At 40.4% G+C, this 27778-nt stretch overlaps 2 protein-coding genes across 4 annotated transcripts; one reads left to right on the top strand and one right to left on the bottom strand.

Annotated features, from left to right (window-relative positions):
- Positions 1–539: 539 nt before the first annotated feature.
- On the top strand, positions 540–6391 carry ccdc28b (coiled-coil domain containing 28B). Of its 2 annotated transcripts, none has more exons than XM_059353648.1 (6): positions 540–970; positions 2081–2506; positions 2931–3100; positions 3322–3476; positions 5026–5048; positions 5158–6391. In XM_059353648.1, exons 2-6 carry the CDS (start codon positions 2271–2273, stop codon positions 5210–5212), a joined length of 639 nt encoding a protein of 212 aa, XP_059209631.1. In that variant the 5' UTR covers positions 540–970; positions 2081–2270; the 3' UTR covers positions 5213–6391. The 2 variants fall into 2 exon arrangements, with proteins under 2 accessions (XP_059209631.1, XP_059209630.1); XM_059353647.1 differs by having other exon boundaries at positions 540–986.
- A 2138-nt stretch (positions 6392–8529) lies between these two features.
- On the bottom strand, positions 8530–26643 carry LOC131988666 (TOG array regulator of axonemal microtubules protein 1). 2 transcript variants are annotated; one of them, XM_059353847.1, is made up of 23 exons: positions 26448–26643; positions 24063–25235; positions 20963–21029; positions 19641–19769; positions 19175–19438; positions 18782–19065; positions 18439–18662; positions 17506–17606; positions 17251–17415; positions 17062–17127; positions 16115–16284; positions 15841–16009; positions 14985–15221; positions 14436–14559; positions 14044–14149; positions 12984–13219; positions 12696–12854; positions 12386–12512; positions 12191–12306; positions 10727–10910; positions 10383–10602; positions 10186–10272; positions 8530–9776 (listed from the first exon to the last, which is right to left on the bottom strand). In XM_059353847.1, exons 2-23 carry the CDS (start codon positions 25092–25094, stop codon positions 9523–9525), a joined length of 4521 nt encoding a protein of 1506 aa, XP_059209830.1. In that variant the 5' UTR covers positions 25095–25235; positions 26448–26643; the 3' UTR covers positions 8530–9522. The 2 variants fall into 2 exon arrangements, with proteins under 2 accessions (XP_059209830.1, XP_059209831.1); XM_059353848.1 differs by having other exon boundaries at positions 15841–16006.
- Positions 26644–27778: the final 1135 nt, after the last annotated feature.

The raw sequence follows: 27778 nt of genomic DNA, 5'->3' as shown, positions 1-27778 counted from the left end.
CGGATTAATAATGCCTAAGTCAAAATAAAATGTGACTCAGGCAATTTTTTGAACATGCTTTTGTGACTTAAGCAAGATATGGTAACACTTTATTCTGAAGGTGTCTACATAAGAGTGACATGAGCGTGTCATAAACATGACATGGGATGTGTCATGAACATTAATGACACTGAAGTAACATTAATGCTCATGATACTTGTCATGTCATGTTTCTGACAGGCTTGTGTGACTCTTATGTAGACACCTTCAAAATAAAGTTTTACCATATCTTGCTTAAGTCACAAAGGCATGTTCAAAAATTACCTAAGTCATTTATTTCTCTTAAGTTACATAATTTACACACAGTGTTATTACTATGCCAATAGCTATCCTTTATCCCATCCTTTTTGAGTGAAATGATCAATAAATGTCATATGTTACACTTTTGGTGAATTTTTTTGTGTTTCCTGCAAAACTTGAAAAAATGAGTTAGGCGATTATTTTAACAGGGTGACGATGTATAGGAGTCGTATTTGAAGACGCTGGTGAAATTAATGAGAAAGAAAGATGGAGAACATTGGCGTCACCGTGTGGCCTGTTTTTCTTCAAGTGCCGAGTACCTGCAATTAGAAATCCTCCAGGATTAAATAGAAGAAGGGTGTTTGCATAATCAGCTGCACCTGTCTAACACAGAGGTAGGACAGTGTAAACAGCACAGGTGTGTGGTAAACAGTGACACTGACCTGCAGGTGCAGGTTCGCAGCACACAGCAGCATCAGAGGGGGGACTGGCCCTTTAAGACGGATAAAGACGAAGAGCTGAGCGCATCGATGCCGCGCTTTACCTTTCATCAGTAATATACACACCGGTGCTGCAGGGAGGATTCAACACCGCCGTGGTTTAAAAAGATTAATTCATATAAAGTGTCCTTAAACGTTTTTTTAAGGCGGGAGGAGAAATGAGACGCCGTGCTCAGCCGGGTTGCTCTCTGGTGCGTAATTGATTCGGTAAGTCGTATTTGTGGCATTTCATAGACGATAAATCTGTTTACGTCTTTTTTTTCCACGCTGAATTCAACAATATGGTGTCGCAAACGGTTGTCTCCACATTGCTTTTATAGCAGCCTTTCTACAAGGTTGAAATAACACAAGTAATTCCTTCTTTCGCCGTATAAAGTTGCCATTGTGTATTACTGTAGTGGCCATCTTTGGATTCCAGTTTGAACGGAGGCTGACGCAGTGTTAAGGAGATAACAGCTATTATAACACTGATTTCACCACAGTGTAATGCATATTATAAATCGTTATTTAGGCCTTTTAAAGTGTATATGTTTATCACAGTAAAGCACCACTCTACTGTTGTAGTAGAAGCTACTAATATCACTGAGCATATATGAACTACACATAAAAGTAAACAACAAACGCAATGTAATACAAGTCTTGTAATACTACCTTTATTCATAGTAAAAATCTGAATTTATTGCAAGGCTATTCCATTTAATTTGTTGGCTCCACAGTGTAAAATGTGAGTTTTCTGGTCACTCACTGAGTGTAAATAGATCCGAGTAAGACCTTTACACTCCACTGTCCTATTCTAGGGAAGCATCAATAATAATGCAGTGCATTGATTTTCTCCTTCAGCCATTTGTCTGAAAGCTGTGTACATTAGATTAATTTGTATAACATACAGCGCTAAGGACTCATGTTACCTCTCTGTGCACTCACGTAGTAAAAGATAAAGCCTACTGCAGTGTAGCTTGATATCTGATCATTTGTCTGGCATAGAAATGGTTTATTTGTGTGGAAAATGTTCTCAAAACAGTAATGGATGGTGTCCTTTAGTTCACACATTCTCTTGAGGCTGCTCTAAAAATAACTTTCTAGGCCAATGTTTCACAATCCATCTTTTTACACCAGGGAAGCATTATGGCAATAAAACAGCTTCTGTCAAAAACCTTCATCTAAATGCAATCCCACTTAGGATGGTAGATTGGTGGTATACTCTTCCTCACTGATTTGGGCTTGTCTGTGAGAGATGAATTGTTGAGGATGTTGTTAAACTAATGAAAGCATCACTAAATGCTTCTTCTTTTTTTTTGCAGAGGGGAAACTCCTGAGCTGCAGCACTAATTTTGGCACAGTCAGATTCCTCCCCCCTTTTTCTCAGGGAGGGGAAGGCTGCTGGTTTTGAACTTCCTACCTTTGTTGCTCTAGGACGTCCTGCGCACCAGGCAGGCAGTGCCCCCTCCCTTCGTCTTACCCCATAGAGCTTCACCTAAAAGATAGATAATAATGGAAGATAAACGCAAGAAGCGGAGCCCAAAGGTGTCTCTCCCCCAGCCCCCTCCTCCCCCGATCAACCCCCGCAAACTCTCCGTCCTGCCTGCCAGCAAAAGTGCCACCTTCTCTCTCGGCCTGCCGCAGCCCCCCTCCCCCAAGAACAGAGGCAAGTACAAGAGGTCCATAGGAGCGCCAGGACAGCCCAAAGAGGTGTTCACAGCTGTCGTAGCTCCACCAAAGACCACCAGGTTTGTGTCTCAATACAACAGAAAAATCCCACAGAAACCGCTGTAGTGTTGTTTGCATCTCATTAATTTTCAGGCAAATTAAATAATGTCAGATCATGTAGACTGGGCAGTATAATCTTTATAATCTTGAAAGTGCCTCAGAATTAAAAACGTTACACTCAGCACTTTGCACTGGCATTTAAAAATACAGGGAGAAGTCAACTTTGATAATATATACAGGAGAGATGCACTGACCGATGAATTTCTCCTTAAAATGTAACGAAAGAAAGAAACAGTAAATACTTAAATAAAAACTTTGCACTGTGTGTGTGTGTGATGAGACAATTAAAAGCTGGACTGTCTTTTTAAAATAATGTAATTTAAAATAATGTCAATGACTTAGAAACAATCATAACATATCTGTTTTTGTGTTTTTTTTCCTCAGGCCCCACAAGGAGAAGCCCAGGGCCCCCCAGCCTGCAGGGCCCAGTAAAGTAGTCCAGTCTTCCCCCCTGCAGCACTCCTTTCTTACAGATGTCTCAGACGTGAGAGAGATGGAGGGAGGCCTTCTCAACCTCCTCAACGACTTCCACTCAGGCAAACTACAGGCTTTTGGTAAGACAACCTCCATTAGAGAGGCCACCGAGGGAATATTCTGTTACGGGCTGAAAATAAAGCCAGTTGATAAGTGGCTTTGTTACACGAATCAGACGGAAATCAAATAGCTGTGGTGCTATTTTTACACACCTGGTGCCATGGAAATACTTATGACTTTGCTGTAAACTTTTTGAGAAACTTCGTGCCATGGAAATGTTAACACTCGTCTGGTTTCCTAGGTAAGGTGTGCTCCTTTGAGCAGCTGGAGCATGTGCGCGAGATGCAGGAGAAGCTGGCGCGACTGCACTTCAGCCTCGACAGCCACGTGGAGGAGCTTTCAGAGGACCAGAGGAAGTGTGCCTCCGACCACAACCTGGAGCACCTGCTCTGTAACGTAAGCACAAACCACAGGTCATCCTTATCTGTGTTTTCTTTTGATAAGAAAGAGACACGTAATCTCATTTCAGCAGGTCATGAACCTGGAAGAATTTTTGGATATTTAGTACTTTCAAATTTCACCTTTTGCATGCCAAAAACTGGTCCTTAAATTAAAAGAAATTTATTTTCTTATATCTGGCATAGTAGACAAGCCACTGAAACGGCCTCACATGACACTAAAACTCTCCACAAAAGTCCACTTTAATTTAGTTAGTTTCACTGTTACTGGGCCACTGTGAAGCCTGAGGCTACGTAGTAAAGTGCTGCACACATAACACTGAATTTCACCTGTGGGACACTTTAAGTAAAAATAACAACAAAACTCACTATTCGGTTGATTCTCAGTTTTTGATTAATATAAATCAGTAAATCTGTGTAAAAAAAAAACCCAAGGAAAATAACAATGTGACAATAATAACATCCGTGTTTTGCCAGCAACAGCTCACTTAATGACCAGTAATAACAGACTTTCTAAAAATTCCACACAGAACCTTTACGGCAACATAGAATATAACCAGGAGATATGTGAATGTTTAATGGATGTGTTCGGAAATAAAATCTAATTGTTTGTATGGTATTAGGTTAAGCACATTGTGTTTTTCTATACTTGGGATTTAGATTAGACTCAGATCCCATTTTATGAGAAATTAATGCAGAAAACTAAGTAATTTCAAAGGGTTCACATAATTTTTCTTGCCACTGTATTTCCATTATTAGGTAATGGGATTACTTCTTTTTAGTTCTTAACTGCCAACAAAATGTCATGGAATATTTCAATAGAGAAATACTGCAATGTGCTTTCATTTGTATTTTTTTTTTAAGTGCTAAAAGGGTCAGCAGAGTAAGGAATTTATCACATGTATGCAAAGTTAATGACTCAAGCTCATGACATACAGTATATTGTATGCACCAAACTATTTTTTCCTCCTTTCACTCTTAGCTGTGAAGCTTCCATTAAAGCAGACATCCCCATCTAAGATCATAGTCATAAAAAAGTATAGAAACTGTTGTATGCTCTGCTGAGTTTCTGGTAAGTGTTAAATATTATCCAGCGCACACAGCGATGTGTAGTCCAAGAATGCCTTGAAAGAGTTTCTATTGTTAGCATGTTGTGCAGCTCCTAGTTACCCGTGCCCGGGGGTGGTATGCTGCTCGCTGAGGGGAAGTTGCAGTGTTATGTGTGAGGGAGGTGAGAAAAAGCCCTCAGCTCATTACAGATACTGCTGCCTGCCAGGAATACTTGCTAGCTGTAGCAGAGGTGGATAAATGTGCCGCAGAGCAGATGGGCTGTGAAGTGACTCTCCTTTGTGTGGATAAGAAGAGAAACTGACTAGTTGCTTTTGTAAACATTGAAGTCGGGTTATGGGAGTTTAATTCAAATATTGACCTGACACACAGGCTGTTATGTAATATGATCACAGTGATTAGTCGCTTGTACTGCCACATCAATTTCTATTTTTGTCTGTTTCTTTTCTGATACACCTCTCACCTGTTTGTTCCTGCAGCTGGAGGAGCTCAGCACCTCAATGTATCCTTTCCCAATTGAATGAATGTTCATTTATGGCACAGACGCTGAATTTAAATGGTTTTTGGGCTCAAAGTCCGTCTGTGTGACTCCTTAACATGTCCGCGTTCAGACAAAAGCTCCACTTGGCTGAGAACCAGGACTTGCCCAAGACATCTGGTCCCTGACAAATTGTGGCTAGGAGCACGGCGACCACACACTCATCTTCTCCCAACATCTACCCAGCCCAGGATGCCATGGCATTGATCCAGCTGCCTTAGTAACAGAATGGAAAGATCCACAAGAGGAGGAGCTATTTTTTTCCATTTGGTCGGTGAAGCGGAGGGAACATTATAGTGACTCAAAGCAGCAGAGCATTAAATGAACACTGAAACAAAACCATAAACCCCTCATTCATGGCACAACAGTTGACGAAATATGCTGTGTCTAAATTTTCAGCATGTTCTTGGCAACTTGGCTCCAGTTACTAGTTACATTTGGGAAACAAATAATTGAATCCAGGTGTAATCTTTGATTCTCTATTTGTTTTCCATTTGTCATCCCAAAAAGCAGCTCATGACAGCTAAAGAAGTTGTGTGGATTTCATAGTATGCCTTGTCTTTTTCATCATTTCATAAGGTATGTCTCTGTTAGCAAAGGTACAAAAAAAGCCATATTTAAGTAGCAAACATATTTGGCTCTTGTCAACGACATTACTGTGCTAAGAACTTTTAGAAGGGAGTTTTCACTTGTGCTATTATTCTGAATGCACTCCCTCTTTTTTATAGCTTTGCTTTTACAGGTGAATACTGGAAAACAGACTGGATTTAATAACAGCTGGGCGAATTTTTGATATAACTGCATTTAAAGGGAGTATGTGAGAAGAATTTACATGTAAAAATGTTTTGCCAATGTGCAGCACAGCTACTGTATTTGTTGACACAGATGGGTTAAATTAACCTGAGTTGGAGGATTTTTGTCAGTGCTTTATCAGGTTTGCCTGAACGCTTCAACCCTGCGACTGAAATGCTGTAAAATCATCTACTGTAACATGTATGACACAGAGTCTGACAGGAGAAGACATTCTCTCCTGTTACTGGGTTGGATAGCACATTCACAGAGTAATGCAGCCGGCACAAAGCTCTTTACAGTACAAGTTTAAAAAAACGGCAGCTACTTTTCTAGTTAAAAGTTGAATAGATAAATTATGATTTGCGTTGTATTTAATTAAAAACTTGGCAGCGATGTACCTTGCCCATAACATTTAATCCCTGTCAAAGCAATTATAGTGATACAAGTGATCAATCTGAAACATCAAAACATGTCAAAGAATTGATGCATTTGGTAATTAAAAATGTTAAAAATGAGACGTTTTATTCACTGCTATCTAAGCCTACCTCTTTTTTTCGGCCTTGGCCCAGATAGCCTCTTCAGTCACATAATGCATTTCTATTCTGGTTACTACATGAAGGATCCTTTACAGTCAGCATTTTCCTGTTATGTTACACATACGGAGGGTTAATTGACCATTAGCTTTACATTTGAATGAAGGCAAAATAACGGCAAACTTGTGAAGACTCTTGTGTGTTCAGCAACTACCAATTAACAAAAGGTTAATAAGGTAACTTGAATGAAGTATGTGTGTTTCTTGGATAAAATTGAATTCACCTTTCAAAATAAAATGCAACGGGCAAGATGAGATCATAACTCTTTATCGGGCAAAGAACCATATGTCCCCATTCCTCTCTGTGAGGTCGTAGCACCACATGGATTTCTGCTAGCCAATCAGTAAATATCAGGCTACGTCACAGACATTGACACCATGACAGTTAGTATGACAATAATATGATAACTTTAGCGATCTTGACTTCATTCATTATCCCTAACCGATTATCCTCATTATCCCTAACCGATTATCCGCACTCGGGTCGCGGGGGGCTGGAGCCAATCCCAGCTGACATTGGGCGAAAGGCGAGGTACACCCTGGACAGTTCGCCAGACTATCACAGGGCTGACATATAGAGACAGACAATCACGCTCTCATTCACACCTACGGGCAATTTAGAGTCACCAATTAAATGTGAGTGCATGTTTTTGGACTGTGGGAGGAAGCCGGAGTACCCGGTGAGAACCCATGCTGACACGGGGAGAACATGCAAACTCCACACAGAAGAGCCGCAGCACACCACCGTGTAGCCCTCAATCTTAACTTCTAACCTAAAAATGAAAAGTAATGTAATAAAAGTATTGTAATATCCTCCAATAACACGCTAGGGTTGAAATTTGAAAGTATTTCAATGAGTGCCCTATAAAGGTCTACAGGTCCCATATTGTAAAAGTGAGATTTCCATTTTTTTATTAGAATAAAGCAGGTCTGTGTGCTATAAATCATTTTTAAGTACCAAAGCAATTGAGCCATGGAAAACTGGAGAAACTGCCTTTAAAAGGGCCATCAAGGCTTCTGTAAGGTTGTGATGTCACAACTACACTATCTATAGCTTATTTTCTCAATGCGGCCTTTAGACCATGAGACCACTCAAAACCTGTTTGTACAGCCCCAGTACATGACATGAAATTCATGTCTTATATATCAATAATCAACAATCCATTTCAACCAAGCAGCAACCTCAGAGGTGCTGATTGCGGCGGCAAAGAACTTCTGTCCATTCATTTCAATACAAAATGAGAAAACTTTTCACTTGATTTATTATCTAAATTTTTTTTAATGTTAATAGTGTAAATAATGGCCCCATTTGGAAGAAAATAGAAGATAAAGAATCATATGATTTGGGGTATGGCTACCTTTGATTGACAGGTCACTAACAAGGCGAGCCGTCATCAGGAGAGAACGGGAGAGAAGAAAAGCAATGCGTATCCAGAATAGACATAATAAAGATTATTTTATTTATTATGTCTATGGTATCCAGCTGCTAACTTGTCCGTGTTTCCATCCGCTTTTATCTCCTAGCTTTGTCCCTCTTACACTATATTTTCACTTAAAGGAACATTTTGTTCATTAAAAATGTCTTGTTCAGCGTTTGATTGTACTAACAGTCACTCCAAGGAGTCGCTGTTCATTTTTCATAGGTAAGTAACATACATATTGTTTTTGTTTTTTTGCAAGCAAAAATGAACATCCCAGTTAATGCTAACATGAATTAACAGCGACTTCGCTCAGTCAGGTTGCCGGTGTAGAGAGGTGTGTAGTCAATGATCAGATCCCTCTCGCTCCTCCACAGTCCAAATATGGTCTGCTCCCCGTATTGGAAAAAAGATGGCGACGAGTGTAACGCCGAACTCGATGCCTCAAACGGGCAGTCACATACCAATGGTTGACGTCACGGTCACTACGTCCATTATTTATACAGTCTATGATTTCAACATACACTTAATGCACTACTTGGCTACCATATAATATGTCCCCTTTAACAGTGTGTGTTAAAAAGCCACTCACTAGCCCTTTTCCCATCCCATGAAATTTAAATGAGGCATCTGGAAGTTGGTTTTACAGAAATAAAACACTTTATTTATATATCAATCTGTTTTTGCTCTTGTTCACAAACAAGTTCAATATAATTTAACAATAGATGAGTTAAAAGGCTACTTGAAGACTGGCACTATACTGAGACAGAATCAGATCTGGGCCTTCACTGTTTCTCAGGCAACTGCTGGATTAAAATCTGAACAAATTTTCCTTTCACGCTTTTCCTCTTCCAGGACAATTGGTTCCAACCCAACCTTGATCTCGGAAGCAGTGTACATATATATCTCCTTAATAAAAATATAAACAAGTTTGATCCTGCCAGTAAATTTTGGTCATGCAAAAAAAAAAAAAAAAGGACAGACGGTACCAACTCAGCACATCATTAACAAGACTTTTAAACTGTTACACAATAGATAAATTATAAACTGTACCATTATACAGCATACGATTACAGATGAAGCTAATACTGTGCAAATACACATTTGAGCTGTACAAAAGTATTTTGTACTATTCTTGTTAATCTCAATTCACCAAAAAACAACTACATAAGACGTTTTGAAATATCACATCACATTTGATGAAACAGCAAAAATATACACCTTTCAGGTCCCTGTTTTCTTCCCCGGCTTTTTGTGCATTTCAATCTTACATTCTGCAAAAGTCTCTGATTTGTCTACAGTACATGTTTAGATTATGAAAAACAATCATAGGATGGTAAAATGTAAAACTCATGAAGTCTATCATGATAATGAGCTACCTTTTCAAAGTGCAAAGAGAGCAGGTTGAGTATGTGTAAGACCTGATGTCAGTATGTTACAATTGTCCATGCTTCTGTACCAGAGGAAATCTCACTGAGATAAGATTAAGAGCTCTTACTTTTTAAAGGACTTTCTCTTTATTGATATAAAAGTGCAGGCACTATAAGAAATGTAGAACATCTCTGTCTTCAAGTAAGGTCAGTGTTAATGTTCTTCTCTTCCAACTTTAGGGCTGTGTTTGGACTCTGTTTTACCTTTAGGATAAGGTCCTCAGGACCTCGTTTAAACCTTTATGGACATTGGCAGGCTGGGAGGCAGCACACTCGGTCAGGCTGGGCCCCATCTGGGCGTAAAGGGCTTGGCACAGGTTGGCGGTAGCACCCCTCACGCTGCCGCCCCGGCCATGAATGGTGCCGCTGTGGGTGGAGGTGCCCAGGAGGTGCCACAGCAAGGGAAGCACTTTCTGCTCCACCATCTGGGGCTTACGAGGGTAGAGCTCTGTCACAATTTCTTAAAATAGAAACAAGAAGAAGCAAGATGAGGTCAGACATACAAGCCGATTCCAGAGCCATATGGGGTTACATTTGTGTCTTGTGTCAAGTTTTGTTTGCAAACACAGAAGTGTTGTTTGCTGTTGAGCTGAATCTTGGGAGGGACCTATTTAAGACATGTCTCTATTGTCCAGTCTCCATTGGTCTTTGCCACGATGTCACTTTGATCAAGACTGGACAGTAAAGATGTTGACTTAGCAATTCAACTTTTTGATCTGCAATTATACATTTTTAATCACAATTTTATTTTACTTGCAATAACACAATTTTTTGATTGAAGTATGCAGACTTATTTTGTTTTATTGCATAATAAAGATACAAGACCCTGTAACTTACTATAATGTTCAAAATTATTACGATAAACATACCTGCAACCTTTTCGATAAGATCCACCTTTGCTTTGCCGTTTAAAAACTGAGCCTTGGTGCAGAAAGGTTGAAGAAGAAGAATGTTATCTGTCATTGAAACAAAGAAAATCACAAAGTCAAATAAGGACAATTCTCCCACTAAATTGAGCCTCTAATTTTTCCTCTGCCAAAAATGTTTTAATGCTCAGAATGAGTACCAAGATTTGAGATAAGTGCATTAATAGCTCCAATAGCAGCAGAGTAGATGGCGTTGTTCTTGGAGTTAAGGTGATTGTCCACGATTGCTGGGACCAGGATGTTGACCACTTGGGACAGGTTGTCCTTTAACAAGTGGATGATTTTCTGTAGAGACTCGAGGGCATACAGGTTGACCTTGCTGTTTGACTCCTGCAGCCGGGCCTTGAAAGCATCAAACACCTGAAAGGAGGGAACCCGGTGGGAGAAGAACAAAGACACTATGGTGATGTTTCCTGATGAAATAGTAGCATGATGATGAATGAGGGCCATGACAAAGAAAAGGAAAAAAAAAAGTTGCACTAACCGGGAATATACTATTGATGACCATGTTGGGGTTGTGCTGGCAATCAGCCGCAAGCTGGTCGATTCCCTTAATCCTCTCTCTGAAGTCCTTTGAACCCAGCAGACCTGAGATCTGCTTGATGTATTCAGTCTTGTCTGCAATACTCTGTGTCTGAGATCTACAGCTGTAATGGCTATTAGACTCCCTGTAGATGATGCAAAATACATCACATGGTTTATTTTTATAAATTTGTGAGTAAAAGAGTCACATACTTTCTTTATGCACTAAACATACTGGGCCTCATTCATGAAACGTGAGCAGAACGAATTTGTGTGTAAACCGTTAGCAGACGGAAATTTACGTGCATCTCCGCATTCATCAATATTTTAGTAGCTCCGATCTTTTCGTAGCTACTAACAAAATCTACACATGCTGCTGACCACACGTAGTGCTTGTGTAAATTTAAGAACGCATATAAATAATGCTCGTCACTGTTGGAAATTACAATTTTAATTCATAATGCGTTCTGTTATGTACACAATACGCAGATGCCTTTGAAACATGTGATATAAACATGGCAAACGATTAAAAATATAACATATTTAGTTAAATTAGTTGGCAATTGGCGGGATTAAGATTCAGATTAAACTCATAATTGTGAATTATCTATGTAAATTGACGCATCCTGCCAGCAGTTCTCAGAGGTATCATTAAATTAATGCCAGAGTATATCCAATTTCCATACGGCGCACAACGGCAGACAGAAGTAATGCAGGGGTTCAGCGCAGTTGCAAACATGCCAGGTGTTATCGGTGCCATAGACTGCCCACACTTACGCATCAAGGCTCCATCCGGTGATGCATTTGCTTACATTAACCGGAAAAACTTTCATTCCGTGAATGTGCAACTGATCTGTGACGCAAAGTGTGTGTTGTTAAACGTTGTGGCACGGTGGGACGCATGACGCATTCACCTGCGTAATTGCGCAGTTGGCACGCGTTTGGAGGATGGAGCTGTGAGAGACGGCTGGCTCATTGGTAAGAATATAGCCTGCATAATCACATGTGTGTGTTATATATGGACTTACCTTTCTATATCCATAGGGGATAGGGGTTACCCACTGACACCGTGGCTTATGACCCCACTGGCCAGCCCGCAGACACCACAGGAGCATACAATGAGGCGCACGCGGCTACTCGGGCCGTTGTAGAGCGCACCAACGGGGTATTTGGACTCTGAGCGTCCTCCTCCTGTGGCAGATGTACTTTTTTTGTGTGCGCTAATGCGTTTCTTTGCGTCAAGTTTAATGTCAAACCATTTACGTTTAACCTCGGACGTAGTTCTTTGCACTACAGAAACCACATTTACTGCGTCCGTCACCTCCTTTATGTGCAAATCTACGCACAAATCTACTAACGTTTCATGAATGAGGCCCACTGTGTTTAGCTACATGTTTAGTGCTGCTCAGTGCTTTTTTACACCCACCTGTTTGTCTGGTTGAGTGGCTCTCTGGTGAGAGATGATGCTCTGACTGTACCACTGCCTGGGAGGGAGCGTCTACCCCTGGCTGACTGTGTGTCTTGGGGCATCTCACTAAGACCCTAAAAAAAAAAAAACAATCCCTAGGTAAGATGGCGGTGTGACCTTAAGCCCCCAAGCACCATAAATGTAACATTCTACCTTTGTCTTGAGGGTGAAGACAGTGTCTCTGACAGCTGGCAGGTCTTTGGCGGGGATATATTTCTCCAGGATCTTGTCGAAGTCAGGGTGGGATGACAGAGACAGCAGCATTCGACGGCCAAAGTACCTGTGGGTTGAAACAGTGTGAAAATGAGAGCTCAGACACTAAGTGCAGATATTAAAATTTCACAATATTAGTTGTGTTTTATTTGTTATATAATGGCCTAGAATTTAACACAAACAGCAAGGTAATGCTTTGAAAACATCTTGTAAACATTAATGAATCACACAAAATGTGTGCAAATACTACCTGGCTTCCTGTGAAGAGTCTTGTGCGAGTTTGGTTACGGCAGGTACAATTCTGTCTGTGAGATCTTTACCTCCAGACAGGAGACGGGCAGCACCAACCTTCTCAAACAGCTCAGCCAGGTGCTGGGCTGTGCATTTTCTCACCACTGCGTTGAGGTGACTGTCAGAAGAGGAGAAACCAATTCAGCAACCAAAGATTAACATTTTATTTTGAAATGATAGTGCAAGAGTACCCACAAAAATTAGCAAGAAAGCATTTCACTATGTATGTGTACACATACATACTGACCTGAGTCCCCCAGAGAGTAAAGCATTGATGCCACGAGTCGGTGTGCAGTGCTGCACCATGCAGCCCAGTGCTGCGTCTACATCCTGCCTGATGAAGGCGTTACTCTCCCCGGCCTTCTGCAGTAAAGCTTTAACTGTCCCGTCCAGCTCCTGGTCCATTGCTTTCTGCAGATGGGTGTACAGGTCCCCCAATGTACATACTGCAACCCTGGAGACACTTGACCGCAGGTTCTTCACCTGAATGAGATGGACATTATTGACCTCTGAACCTCACAACACTCCAGCGGGTTTGAAAAGCATGTTACTTGAAATTTTTTTTTTTTTAAATCATTAAAATTACACCATTTATTAAAGCCATAAACTGCAAAAACATACATTATTGTTGAATTTTCTTCCATTAGGAAAAATAACTAAACCATTCAAATCACTACACTAATTCTACATGGACATGAGAGGTTGTTAAAATGTAAATAGTCCTATGTTTTGCATATGAAGCCCCCGGTTTATTACAATATTAATAATACTTGTGGGTGTTTGGAAAAATGTAATGTAAAATGTAAATGTAAAAATAGACTCAATTTTTCACAATTTTTGTAAAATGAATCATCAAAGAAGCTCAACTCTTGCTTTTTTTATTTTATTTTTTATTTATGGCATTATAACTGTAATATTAAGACATGTTTGAGTTCTCTCTCTAGCCTCTAGCCATGATTGTGCCATTTCCATAGAGCTACAGGACTTTTATACTGCAGTGAAAAACATGGCCACAGTGAGTAAAATGTGACGGTAGCAAATAACACTCTGAAACAGCTCAGGGTTCAGAGGGTTAATATCTAATGAGGAAACAGAAACAGTGTCATTCCAGCGTTCCTGTCAGTGAGTCAAGGCTGAAAAAATGTATCCTGCTAATTACTAAGACACTGAGAAATTATCTGCAATATCAGATGAATATATAACAATACATAAATCAGGAGCGGAGCATTTAAAAGTTCAGATGTAGTAAATCAGCAGAATGAAAAAGTAAAAATGATGTAGGAGCATTATACAACAAATTATACTACCTCTTGAATGAGACACAGGCAGACATCATGAAGCCTGCCCTGGAGGGTGTCTGAGTGGTAGAGCGCCAGACTGCGCAGAAAAGTCAGACCCTCAATCTTCTTCTCCCTGGTGTAAAATAAAAAAATATACAGACACAGGTTCATTTTAAGTATGATATACACTCACAGTAGCTGTGTCTACTTCTTTAAATATATATTCATGGTAAATGACTGTATTTTTTACATGTATTTAATTTAAATGTCTATTAATATAGTTCTTTTGCTAACCAATACCTGTAAATGCATTTTCATTGAGTTATTCCTGAGTTATCAGGATGACAGATCAAAACTATTGACCTCTGAAGCAATTCAGCTGAGATACTGTAACATGGTGTTTGTTGTTGTTTTCTCACCAGTCTTCGGAGCTCAGCAGGTTAAAACTCTGCGTCAGTGCCAGGTCAGGCTTTGAAAATGGACACAGCTCCGGAGGTTCAGAGAGATTTTTCTTGTGGCCCATGGTACCAGGGGAAAGCTCATCTAAATGGCCCGTCAGACACCACACAACACACAGCACACAGCACACAGCACACACACAGATTGGGTCTCATGTTACATCTCTATCAGTCTGAAAACAAGCTGTGTGTGTGGGCGGTGGGGCATTTACAGTAGGTTGTCAAAACAAAGCATTGTGGCACATTACCCAAAGCAAACATCTTATTCACCCATGCTCTGATGGCTCTGACAATCTAATTAATGTGCCAACATTTTCTATAAACAAAGACCTGTTGAAGCACTGGTTCATCTATTTATAATGCAGCGGAATACGTCTGAATTGCAGGCCGGTGTCAGACCAACCGAGGGATGATGCATAGCAACATAACAAAGATACACAGTGACATTTTTAAAAATACAGATGATTGAGCATGACATTTGGTGCAGCAGGTAGAAAAAGTCTTACACACCTGAGCTGTGGGACAGCGATGGTCGGGTTCTGCTGAGGCTAGGGGCCCTCCTAACACGGGATAGATTTTTGGGGTTGGGGGGCACTGTTGGGGGGCTTGGCTGGTGGGGCGGAGTGTAGCACTTGATGGGACTTTGTGGACCTGGTGGGCTGACAGGACTGGTAGGGCTGATCGGGGATTCGTCAGAGAGAAGGTCTGCTTTGGTGGAAGTCAGTGTGCTGCCATTTAGATGCAAATCTACATGAGAAAAAAAATGTATATTTCATATATCTGAGTGCAAACATTATGAATTGCATATATAGATGATTTCATTTCGGAATAATTAACCTGCAAAATTCCTATTTGTATAATAATTACAATACCCATACAACAACACTCATGCAATATAATCCAAGTCTCATTTTAGTCCTATGCTCACTACTTCCCAAACACATGCATTAGAACATAACACTAGATAAATTAAATTTTATATAGTTTTTCTGTTGTCAAAAGCAACCCCCTTTAACTTAAATGCATCAAGAATATCCTGTTTTTGATTCTTTCTTCACCATGGAGGCATGCGAGAAAAAGTTCAAGGTGACACAGGCAGGTAATTCTCATTTTGCAGATGAAGTACTCCTTTAAAGAGCATGAGGATACAATACAATACATCACATCAAGATTAAATCCTAAAGCAACCAAGCAATGCCAAAATAAACATGTGCTGTGGTATTTGCTCACAGTATAGCCAATATTACAAATCAGAAAAAGTAAAACTAGCTAGGATTTAAACTCTGACCTAAAATTGATATGATAAAAACATATATTTAAGCAAAAAAAAAAAAGAGTTAGTTAAGTTTCAAATTCTTTCTCTTGCCTTTGATGATTAATACTCTATTCTCCTCTGTGGGGGAGTCGGACAGCATCTGTCTGACTCTGTGGCGAATCTTGTCTCGTGTGTGGTCCGCTTGCCCGTCTTGCTGATCCAGACACTGCATCCTATCCCGCATCTTGTCCCGGTGAAACCTTGTATTCTTCCCCCTCTGCTGCACAAGCAGTGGTAGAAAAAACACAAACACCGGAAGGGACTTTGGTAACTGGAAACTTTGCATGATGCTCTATGATTTACCACTTGAAAAAGTGTGACTAACCTTAACCTCATCTGAACGCGGGCTGTCATCACTGTCTAGGTGAATGCCGGACGGAGCGTGGCTGTAGATGCCTGCTGAGGGATCAGCGGGGGGTTTGGCCACAGAATCACCCTGCTCAAGTGACGAGGCGACGCCTGGACGACTAGAGGACACTGCAGTGCCAAACATGCCTAAGATAAAGCATGAGGAGGGTGTTTGCAGAGAACTTAAGTGTATTATGAGACAGGTGGACATTAAACCTTACATAAAATCCTTACAACTGCTAAAAAAATCCATAATGAGCTTATTTAAACTGTATATGGCAAGAGGATTATGGGAAAACAATGCCCACTGCAACTATGCTTCTACATAACTTTCTTGCACTTGCTTTTTATAGAACCAGAGAACTAGATGATGACTTATTAGGCGCGTTTCCATTAGGGTAAAGAGTGGCCGCTGGGAAAGTTTCAGGCCACGCCCTCCCAAATGTCCGCTCACTCGGCTTGTCTCCATTACAAAAAAAGGCCCCAGAGGGATTTACGAGACTCAGCAGATGACGTATGACCGTGATGTCACGTATGCGACGGATTTAACACGGGAGACACGCCAAACGTGAACAATAAGGGAGACGGGAGACGCCAAGATGGAAGGAGAAGAGCACTGTGTTCATGCACATGGCTGCAATGATTATGGACAAATTATTGTTGTGACTACTCGCTTCTTCACCAGCTTTTAAAAATGCCGCGTGTTGTTGTGGCGTTGAGTACTACGTCACATCCCGCTTAGCATTCTATCCAATCAGCAACCAGGCTCCAGGGCCAAAAAATGGCTGGTCAAACCGCCGCTTGGGCCGGCTCACATTCAAATTAGGGGTGTTTCGGCAAGGGAGACCCGCCTCATTCCGGGTATTCGACTATAGTAGAAACGCACTTATTGGCACAACTCAAGATCTGCAGAGACTGACTGACCTCTTCCAAAGACTCCTTCAGGCATATCCGCAGCTGGTGAGTTCCTGCTGCTGTGGCTCTGAGATCCTACAAATCACAAGACAGGAATACTCACTGATTTACATATTACAGCACGTAAATATTATTACCAGGTGATTCCAGGAAAAAGCTATATTCGGTTTGTTCTGTAATATAACATCGCTGACTGACCTTTTGCAGGCTTCAGTCCTCTGACTGATTCACGGACGGCTGGTTTGACCAACGGAGGAGACTGTCCCGTCGTCTCTTCCTCAGTTTTGATCGTTCCGTTGGAGTAAGTGACTCTCTGCCCAACAACGCCCACCTCAGACGTCAGCTCATTTCTCTGAGACAATCCTTGACAAAAAACAGAAAACAAAGATGTAAATAAGATAAACTAAACAATAAAAAAAGAGACAGGGCAAAATCATGTCATCCCTTTTATACCTTGAAGGCTGCTGAAGTCCATGGACACAGAAGACCTCAGTTTTGCAGAAGGCACTCTTGCAATGCGAGGTTTCATTCCTGAAGAGGCAGAGTTTCCAGGACTGTTGACAGAAAAGTGAGAAGTTATGCTTGTAAACTGCTGAGCACAGTTCAACACATTGTTAAACACCAACAGATGGGTACCAGGTTATCACGGCTTCAACCGGTCATCATGTCTGTGGCAAAATTAACTTAATTGAGTGACATATATAACAGATACCTGATAGGGCAAATGTCCCAGCATTATTGGAAAACCTTTTTTTTTTGCTTAATATTGCATATAAATTGCATCTCAAATACATTTTCAGATGGTGTATACCACTAGGTGGTATCGGTTATCCCCCCAATTCACTATAATAGATGGGAATGTTAAAGTGTTAATTGCTGCCATTTTGCAACACAGTAATCCAGTAGACCTAGTTTATTAGTTTATTGACATGATATTTGAATATGGATCTAGCTCACTGTGATGCGATACGATGAATAATAAGTGGCTCATGCCACCCACCAAGCTAATCGGTCTAGTAATGTTATGACGTTACATCACATAAAGGACGCTCATAAAACTATATTTAGTATGATTGTTATGAACATGAAATAAAAGTTCTGAGCAACCCCACGATTGAATTTCCCAATAACAATAGCTACAGCAGCTGTATGGGTAGTCAACAAATCTAATGGTAACTTGCAAGTTAACATTACATTAGCTAACATTAACTTGAGGCTAGATCATCACAATAAAATTAAATACCAAATAAATTTGACAAAATGTGAAAACATGAATAAAACATTACATATTTGCATTTCAAATATGATTCTACTCAAAGACAGACAACATGTGCAAAGTCTTCAAAAGCAATATATGCCATTTACAGCTAAATCCAGATCCTTTACCTGGTTTTGATGCCATTGAAGCTAGAGTTGGCGACTGAGCTCAGACTGGAGAGACCGCTCTCACTAACTGAGCTGGTAAGCATTGGAGAGGTGTGTGATGGTGAGTCCAGACCCAGGTCCAGCCTCACAGCTGAGTCGGGGCTGTCAGGATCTGAACTACTAAGGCTCACTTTGGCCCTCTTCTTGGCAGCGCTGTTGCGCAATGAGCGCAGGGAGTTCAGCATCTGTGAGCAACGCACAAAATGGCACATATGAGAGAGGAGTATTATTAATAGAGATAAAAATTGAACCCCCAAGATTAGCAGACTGTGTCTATTTCAGTGTGTACTGTATGTTTGCTGACCTCCTGCATGTCCAGAGGATCGTCCTCATGAGGGTCTTGTGCCACACTGATGCTGTCATGGTCCAGATGAAGATCCCTTTCTAGCTGCTGATTCTGAGGGCTGCCTGGAGCATTGGACCTCTGGCCATTATGGGACTGGACTTGCTCTGCTGTTGGGAAAACTGGCGATATAGATAGGGTTGCCCTGGTGCTGTTTAGAGCCCGGCGGAACGACGAAGTGGAAGAAGAACTCACAAGGGAGGCACGAAGAGGCCGGGGAGAGCATCTGCTAGAGAGATGGTCTCCTAAAGGAGTAGAACAGGGAGAATAAAAACAAATGATACAACGTGGCCACAACATTTTTACATCCAGCTTATAGCTCACATGAAGTGGGTCTTTTTTAAACTAAATTACCCTTATCTGTGCCTGTTGTGTCTCTCCAGGGGCTGGGGTCTCGCTGGTGAGGTGTGTTCTCTCTCTTGTTGGGCCATGTGTTGGACATAGAGAGGGAGGAGTCTGCCCGACGGCGGGACATCGTTGGAGTAAGCATGCCTCCTGGGAGTGTAGCCAGTGGGTAGGAGGGCAGTAGGAAGGATCCGGATGTGGTGGGGTTAGAAGGGAGGGAAAATGTGCGCTCAACACTGGGATTCCTTGAGAGCAAGCGTCCCTTGGGTGCCACTGTCAGACAGAGTATTCACACTTCAGCAACCATGAAAAACTGAGCAGATAAAAGGTAGCAAAGCGGAAATAGGACATGACATGAAAACTGTCCATTTATAGGACTTAATTGTTTTGTTATCTAGATTTTTTTCTTTGGGAAAACTTATTAAGGTTGGACATTTTTTTATAAACAAATTATTTTGAGATAATGACTCCTTACCAACATCTGGGTCAGAGAAGTTGGTGGTTTTAAAGATGTCGGGGTCCAAGTTGAGACTTCCACTTCTTCTGAGGCGTGCAGGGGACTCCCTCCTTCTGGAGGATTGTGGCTTCTGAGGCTGTGCAGAACCTAGATTAAAAAATAGATTTTGCTATTCACAAACCCAAAGAGCTTCATAATACTCAAACATCTTACAGTACTACTGACAGTAACCACCGCTATACATCCTTTGATGTCTGTGCCTGACTGTTTCACTGAACAAATGTTCTAGTCTAAGAAAGGTTACAAATGTCCCTGAACTTTTGATTGAGATGTTTCTTCTTGTGCAGTCCTTAGGTTCAGATATTACAGCGAATCCAAAAAAGTAGGACGTTGCTTACAACATCAGTAAAAACTAAATGCATTAAATTCAGAATTCAGTTTGCACATAAAATATACTGTCTTTATACAGTTTTAAATTGAATATATGTCACAATGGCATATATGCAAATCACTGCTTTGTGTTACCGTAATTACATTTAAGACAAAGTCACACCTTTCTGGAATCAGGGTTGTATAATTATTTTTTTAATTAGAGGCATTCAAGAGATTTTATTGATAATTAGACTGTTTGCTTAACTAGGGTGGTACATACTGCTGGAAAACCTTGCAGTCATAAATTGAAAAAGTTTCAAATCCAGTCTCGCCTGCGAGAGAACAGACTGTTCGAGAACACAGAGGCTATGTGTAGGAGGTCACACACAGCAGTAGCTATAAAAACAGGACACTGACATAAAAATGTTACACAAAAGAGACTGCATTTAACACTGTAAGTACACCTACTACACGTAATTTTCAGGGTTACCATGAGCATTTGTCCAGATTAGCTTCTTCCTACTAATATTCACCCAAAGTATAAAAACAATAGGACCCACTTTTTTATTATATTGACATTCAGGGGTGAATTATCCTCTCACAATACTGAAAACTGAATGTACTAGAGTAAAAGTTGTGTATCCGACAATGTGAGCTCATTAAGTTTAAATTGTTAGAGTTTCTTTCCATGTGTTCATGACATTCTAGCACACTAGAGTCTCGAAAACTGAACATCTGGTGATCATAATAGCTTCTTCTGACATGATGTAAGACTGGTTTGGGACTTGTATGCCTTGCAACCGTGCTAACCTCAGGGCTTTTGATGACACTTGGCATGGTGACTCCTCTGACTCAGCATGCTAATCCAATTTAAAGCCGCTCTAAACTGAGTCCAGTTGAAGCTGACCATGACAACCAGTCAGCTGTACTTGAGTGTAATGTTTAGAGAAGGTAGTACTGGCACTTACTGAAGCTGGGTATGTAGGTCTCTGGACTCAGCTTCCTGGACAGGGGAAGGAAATCCTCACTGGCCACCTATTAGTAGGCACAAAACAATTTCCTTTTATAGCAACAAAAGAGAATGACGTTCAAATGATTAATGTAAAGCAATCCTTAAACTAACAGTGGTCTAAGTGTAATTCCATCCACTGCGTTCAACAAAGGATGAAGCATATATTTTCCAGTTCAAACGAGACAGGCTTTTCGGTGGACCTGCTGCTGTAAACAGACTGAAATGAAAATGTTATATGCGGAACTGCAACCTATAAGATGTACAAGCATAACCCCGTGATATTACCAATTATGTGTCACGCCCTCTTCAGTAAGTGTGCTGTGTGGTAATGGGGTTGCTGGGAAACAGACACTGCTGTAAACAGAAGGTTTTTGAAATGGAGGCTCTAACAGGGATAATAGTTTCCAGAACAAAATATGGTCAATTACAGTTTTTCTCAGTCGCTTTGGTGCATTTCTCACATCGCTCTTTACATTTGCACAACAGTTAGTTCAACCTCCACAACATTTAGTCATTTGTGCACATCATAGTAGCAGTTTCTCATTCCTTTCAACACATTACAAATGTTTTTGGACAGTCATCAGTTGCTTTCATACAACTCTTTGCTGTTTTATAACATTATCATTTCTTATGTCATGTCAGTAAAAATTAACTATACTTGTGAATGCTGATTAGTCATTCCATATAAAACTTATAGTCCTTATTTCATTGCTTGAGTCATTATATACAAAAATGTTGAACTATTTGTCAAAATCTGTCAAGCTAATTTTATAAAAAAAAATTTCATCTTTATTTTTTCCTGAAAATGTCTCCTAAATTGAACAATTTCTCTCAGGTGAACCTCAGCTTTCACTGCAGAGGGTGGATTCGCCAGAGATACTTTCCTCGCTGCATTGAAAGGGATGATATTGGTTATGATGTAGATGAAACTATGTGGCCAGAAAGAGAGGAAAATCTGGATGTGCATGAATGATTTTCAGTGTTATGTATGTTGTATGTTCAGTTCCGTTATGTACTGCAATATTGTTTACAGTTGTGCACAGCTCTACACATAGGGAGTTTGTGTTTGTTGCAAATAAGCTTTTTTTCTTTTGCACAATGCTGTGAACAAATTAGAATTACAAAGAGCATATGCTATAAAAATGTGAAACATACATATTCAGTGTGTTATACCCAGTTACCTCACTAAACACAGTTATGTGTAACTTTACTGTAGTTTTCAAATGGCTGTGCAAATAGTATATAGTGCTGTCTTGAGCAGTTTCAGGTAGCGTCACCAAGATCTGCATTGGAAAACATTTCCAGAGTAAACTGTCATAATGAAAACATGACCAAGCCATTTGACTTTCTTGTTCATAAACATGGTGTCAGGACTTTTCATCTTGATGTCACTGACACTTTCATTGACATGAATACTTGCTTTTGTGGAATAAATGAATTATCCATTTTGAGCAAGTGACATGCTTCTGCAGGTTATCAACTAGGTTTTGCAGTTTGTACTAATGGTTTTGAGAAATGCATTAACTGTTGTGAAAATGTAAAGAGCGATATGAGAAATGCACCAAAGCGACTGAAAAAAACTGTAATACCTCATGAAACAAAGCCACTCATCTCCACTAATGGACGTTATTAGAATAGAGCTGATAGTGGCCTAACAAATGCTTCTGGTGAACTAATAAATATGATATAGCATGTATTCCACATCAGATCCTTTAATCCAAAAAGTGGTAGGTTATCGTTGGCGTATTCTCAAGACACTGGATGCTCATCTTTGCAGCAACACTGTCACTGTGCAGTGAAATGAGTCACCTTCTGTGTTTCTTCCAGGAATAGCGTCAGTGATACTGGAGTGCTCTGAAATTGTACCTCTCTCTGTTTATAATGAAGTGAGAGCCATATATTCAACAACACAGTTCAGTCTATTGTTACCCTGCCAACAGATACAAATTTGTTTCTAAAAAAAACCTTGTATTATCCATTATGAGCTACCTAGACAATATACAATCATATGAACAAGCAGAGGTTGATTGAAGAGGACACTTTAGATTAGAGGTGAAAGAAATTATTCACTCGAGCATTGCAATATTATGTTTTTTGATATTCTCAAAAACAAAAGTATTGATATTAGTGCAAAGCATTTGTCGATGTTTGATGATTCTACAGAGAATACAGCTCTTGACTGTTCTAATTGCATAAAGAGTAAACTTTCTGATTTCATGGTGGTGTCTTCTTTATACTTTGACAGTGACAGTTCCTAAAATGGCATCACAATCCAATACACAGTCCTGTGTTGGTAAGATGTGGCAGATACAATAATCTCTCTGCTGCACACCATCCATACTGCATCATGAGACATAAAACTATATTTAGTTTTTTCCCACCCAAACTCTCTCTGACGAAATGCCACCTTTTTTTTTCTCTTCTGAGTGTGACTCGATCTGTTCATGCAATTCTGACAGTTAACAAGCTGTCAACACCCCAGATTTTGGAATATTAATTAATTCTTTCTTAGGTTTAGCTTTATCATTTCTCTGTAAACTAAGCAAGACTAAAGGGAGGCAGAAAAGGCAAGCACACAAAAATAACCACTCCTTTTTATTCATGCTCTTTGCAATGACTGCACTTGCTGACTGATTGGGAGCAAATCAACGTAACTACCTTCCTGGCCACTGAAATGCTCCGTGATTTCAAAGTAAAAATGAAAAGCCCTCTGATGATCCCAAACCGTCTGTAGGGGCAGTTAACAAATGACTGATTAAGCCTTAATTGCTTTGGATTTCAAAGAGTATTTTAAGAGAGGAATACAGGAACATTGCTTGTTGAGTCAATAGCTGCTTCATTAATGTCAATCAATGAAACTAAAGGACGACATTTTTATCTTTTATGTGGATGAATTAACCTACAATATACCGGAATATCCCTGTAAGATTTCTCACTTCACCATGAGTCATATAGTCAGCAAAACATATGCTAAATCTGTCAATGTTCCCAGATGGCTTAATTATCACATGAGATAAGTGAGAATATGGCAAGTCGTCAGTGTTCATGTATCTCACCTTTTCAGAGCACTTTCCATTCAGGGTACTGCATTGTTGGTCATTCTCAGTGGAAGAGAAACTCGACATCTCCCAGGGAAGTTTGTTCTTCCCTTTACCCGCGCTGACAATCCTCCGCTGAAGTGGAAGATCATCAGTGAGGGAGCCTAAGCTGCCATAACCATACAATCTGTCGCAATCTGGTTCAGATCTGTGGCTCCTGGCACTGCTTATCCGCCCTCCATTCATCACCCAGTCCAGATCTGCTCCAGAACCATACTGCAGGGCGCTCCGATGTCCTGGTTTGGGAGCCACCAAGCCATACTCCACTATCCCCTCTGAGGAAAGTTTGGGAAGGACATGCCTCGCTCGCCTTGCCTGTACAGCTGCCATGAGACCTTCCGCATCTTCGTTGAGTTCAATCATGTCCACAGCTTTCATTAGAGGCTGCTTTTTCCCTGTGTCAAGGCAATAGTCAAAAACAGCAAACAGCTCAAGGGCAGCGTGGCGGACCTTTCTTTTGCTGTCTGCCAGGTAAGGAGCAACCTCAAAACAAAGCTTGGGGATGTTGAAATCTTTTCTAGGATGAGTGAGCATAGCTGCCATAATGATGTTCAGGACATCTTCGCGAACCCTTGAATTCTTGTGTTTCAAGTGGCCAATGATGAGATCCAATACTTGCTGTGGTGCAACAGTTTTCATTAGCTGTCGAAACACATTCATGTATTCATTTCTGGTGATGGTGCGAGTGTCCCCAAGGGCCTTTAGAGCCACTAGGACAATCTGTTTTAAATATGTGTCTACTCCTGTATCTAACTTCTGAATGAGTAGACTTAAAACTTGTAAGGTGCCATACAACACTTTAAAATTACTGTCATCCAGAAGTTGAGGGAGAAAATTGATGAACTCCACAATACTGGCAGATGGAACTGATTTTATGTCCACTTCTGAGAGGATGTGTTTGAGCTCTTCCACCCCATTCATGCGATTTTGGTAATTCTTCAGGTCCAGGAGTAGCACATGTAACTCCTGGGTGATCAACCCAGGTATCATTATTTGTGGTCTTGTGGTTGTCAAATACGAGAATCCAAAAAAGCAAACACAATCCTGTGAGGACAATAATATTCCTCCCCTTTACTTCGGGCTTTCATCCTGAGTGGTTGGTGATGGAAAACCACTCTGCTGTTTGTCAGGCTGTGAATGCAAAACACAGAAAATTAATGGGGGAAGACACATGACTGAGTCAATTCCCATTTGCTGGAGTAATGGAGCAACAATAAGTCATCCAATCAATTAGTTAATGGACTGAAAAATAATCACCAACTTTTTTGATAATCCATTAATCATTTAATCTTTTCATGCACAAATTGCAGTTTTGCAGGAAACACAAACAACTTCACCAAAAGTGTAACATATGACATTTATTGATCATTTCACTCAAAAAGGATGTAACAAAGGATGGCTATTGGCATAGTAATAACACTGTGTTAAAAGTATGTAACTTAAGATAAATACATGACTTAGGCATTTTTTGAACATGCCTTTGTGACTTAAGCAAGATATGGTAACACTTTAGAGTCACACAAGCCTGTCAGAAACATGACATGACAAGTATCATGAGCATTAATGTTACTTCAACGTGTCATTAATGTTCATGACACATCCCATGTCATGAACACGCTCATGTCACTCTTATGTAGACACCTTAGAGTAAAGTGTTACCAATATTAGTGTCAACAATAAAACACTGATAAACTAAACTGATAACTAAACAATCTCCCTCTAGCTCTTCTTTGCTGGGTTCTTATCTGATGCCTATGAATGTGGCAAATTGCCAAAGAAGTGATGATCTTAAAGGGGTAAAATCACATGATCTGATCAACTGAGGATGGAGGTGATTTTACCATAGGTGGCCGGCGTCATGAGGAGATGATTTAGGCACAAAAAAACAATTTTGACAAAAAATGACTTATGCGATTATTTTAACAGTGTGACGTTATTCCTCCTGAACATTACGACCGATCATCATGATTAGATTAGAGAGAATGGACACAACCACTTGTGGCTCTCAAGCACGCTAGTTGTCAACAGCACGGTTAAGAAAAGCTGTGCTGCTGTTACGTTTGGTTATTTTTGTTATTGTGAAAGTATGATGTGTCGATTGGAGCCATAGTTACTAACATGATTCTAAGTAATGCTTTCAATGGGCTTACAATCAATCCCTGACTACAACCGTTACCTTTAAGCAGCCTAACGTTACATTAGTTAGTATAGCTACACAAAATCGTAGCCCGTTAACGGCAACACCAGTCAAACGGTGCTAAGCTAACTCCGCTAATTGTGTTTAGTGGTTAGTGGTGGCTCACTCCGGGCTAGCAAAGTTAGAAAAACAGCAAGAAAACAGACCTTGCATTTTCTCTGGTCCTCTTCTTCCGTGACGCTCGACGACACTATCTGCCGTTACGTCGTCCAAATGTCCGTGTCATTCTGCGGCAGTTACAGTTATCTCCGAGCAGACATGTACCCTGGTTGTTGTAGCTGGTTATCTGGAGAGTTGAATGTTTGAAAGCTACAGAGGTATGTTCGCACTGAGAGGAGCCCACACACACACTCACACACTCACACACACACACACCGAGGCAGCAAAATGGCGAATACATGTCGCAAACTGAGCGCTTCCATGGTGACGCGAGTTGCAGGCTCCTCCAGGCGGCATCATCTGGGAAGAGCTGCACTTAACATTGCATTCATGGTAAATCTACTGATTATATCTGGTAAGTTTTATATTCATGAGTGTTAACCCATAAGAACCCATGGTGACACCAGTGTAACAAACACTTTAAATCTTATAGAGTCTCCCATATTCAGCTTTATGCTTCACCTTAACTCATTAAATCCCTAAGCGACGTATACTCAACACCCTGGTGTGGTGGTTATGTGACTCTGACAAGAAGTGACTTCTCCAAAATGTGGCTATGACTGGAAACAGAAATGTGAAAGAGTAGCTAATTTCAAAAAGCTTATTTTTTGTTACGAATTTAACAATTCTAACCCTTTAATAGGGTGTCCTTTATTGCATTTAACTTGTGCTGACCAGATTTCCTGAACAAATTAAAGTCACAATTTCGATATATGTTATGGAGATGCAAACAAAAAGGCAAATGGTTATTTGTTTTTATTTATTATTAATTAGGGCCCGAGCAGGCAACGACCTGCGAGGTCCCTATTGTATTTCGAATGATTTTTTTTTCTCCTTCCCAAATTATCGCATTTTTCACTGCCTGAACATACCCCAAAACTCATGAAACTTTAAATATAAGTCACACCTGGCGAAAAATGTTATAATCTATTGTCATCCTGAATTTCCACCACTGGTAATAAAGGAAAGTGCGTTTTGGCTAATAACTCCCACATACTTTATCGCACATTCAAAAACCTTATATCCACGCGTTCACTGAGTTGTATTGAATCTCGTGATATAGGCCACCACTGTCTTTTTTACTTCTTTACTTTTTTTAAAACCTTTTTTACATTCATTTTTTGTCTTTATTTTATTTTTAATTTTTTTTGTTTTTAAATTTTAACATTTTTTAAAATTATTATTATTATTTTTTTTTATTATTATTATTTTTCTGCGTTTCTGCGCATGCGCGGGCTTTTCGCTTCTGCGCATGCGCGGGCTGTCTGCGCATGTGCGGCTTTCCGGCGCGTCTGAAGCGTCTGAAACGAAAAAGGCC

The sequence above is a fragment of the Centropristis striata genome, chromosome 16 (genome assembly GCF_030273125.1).
Source record: "Centropristis striata isolate RG_2023a ecotype Rhode Island chromosome 16, C.striata_1.0, whole genome shotgun sequence".
Taxonomy (NCBI): Eukaryota; Metazoa; Chordata; class Actinopteri; order Perciformes; family Serranidae; genus Centropristis; species Centropristis striata.
This window is presented reverse-complemented; position numbering and strand designations above follow the sequence as displayed.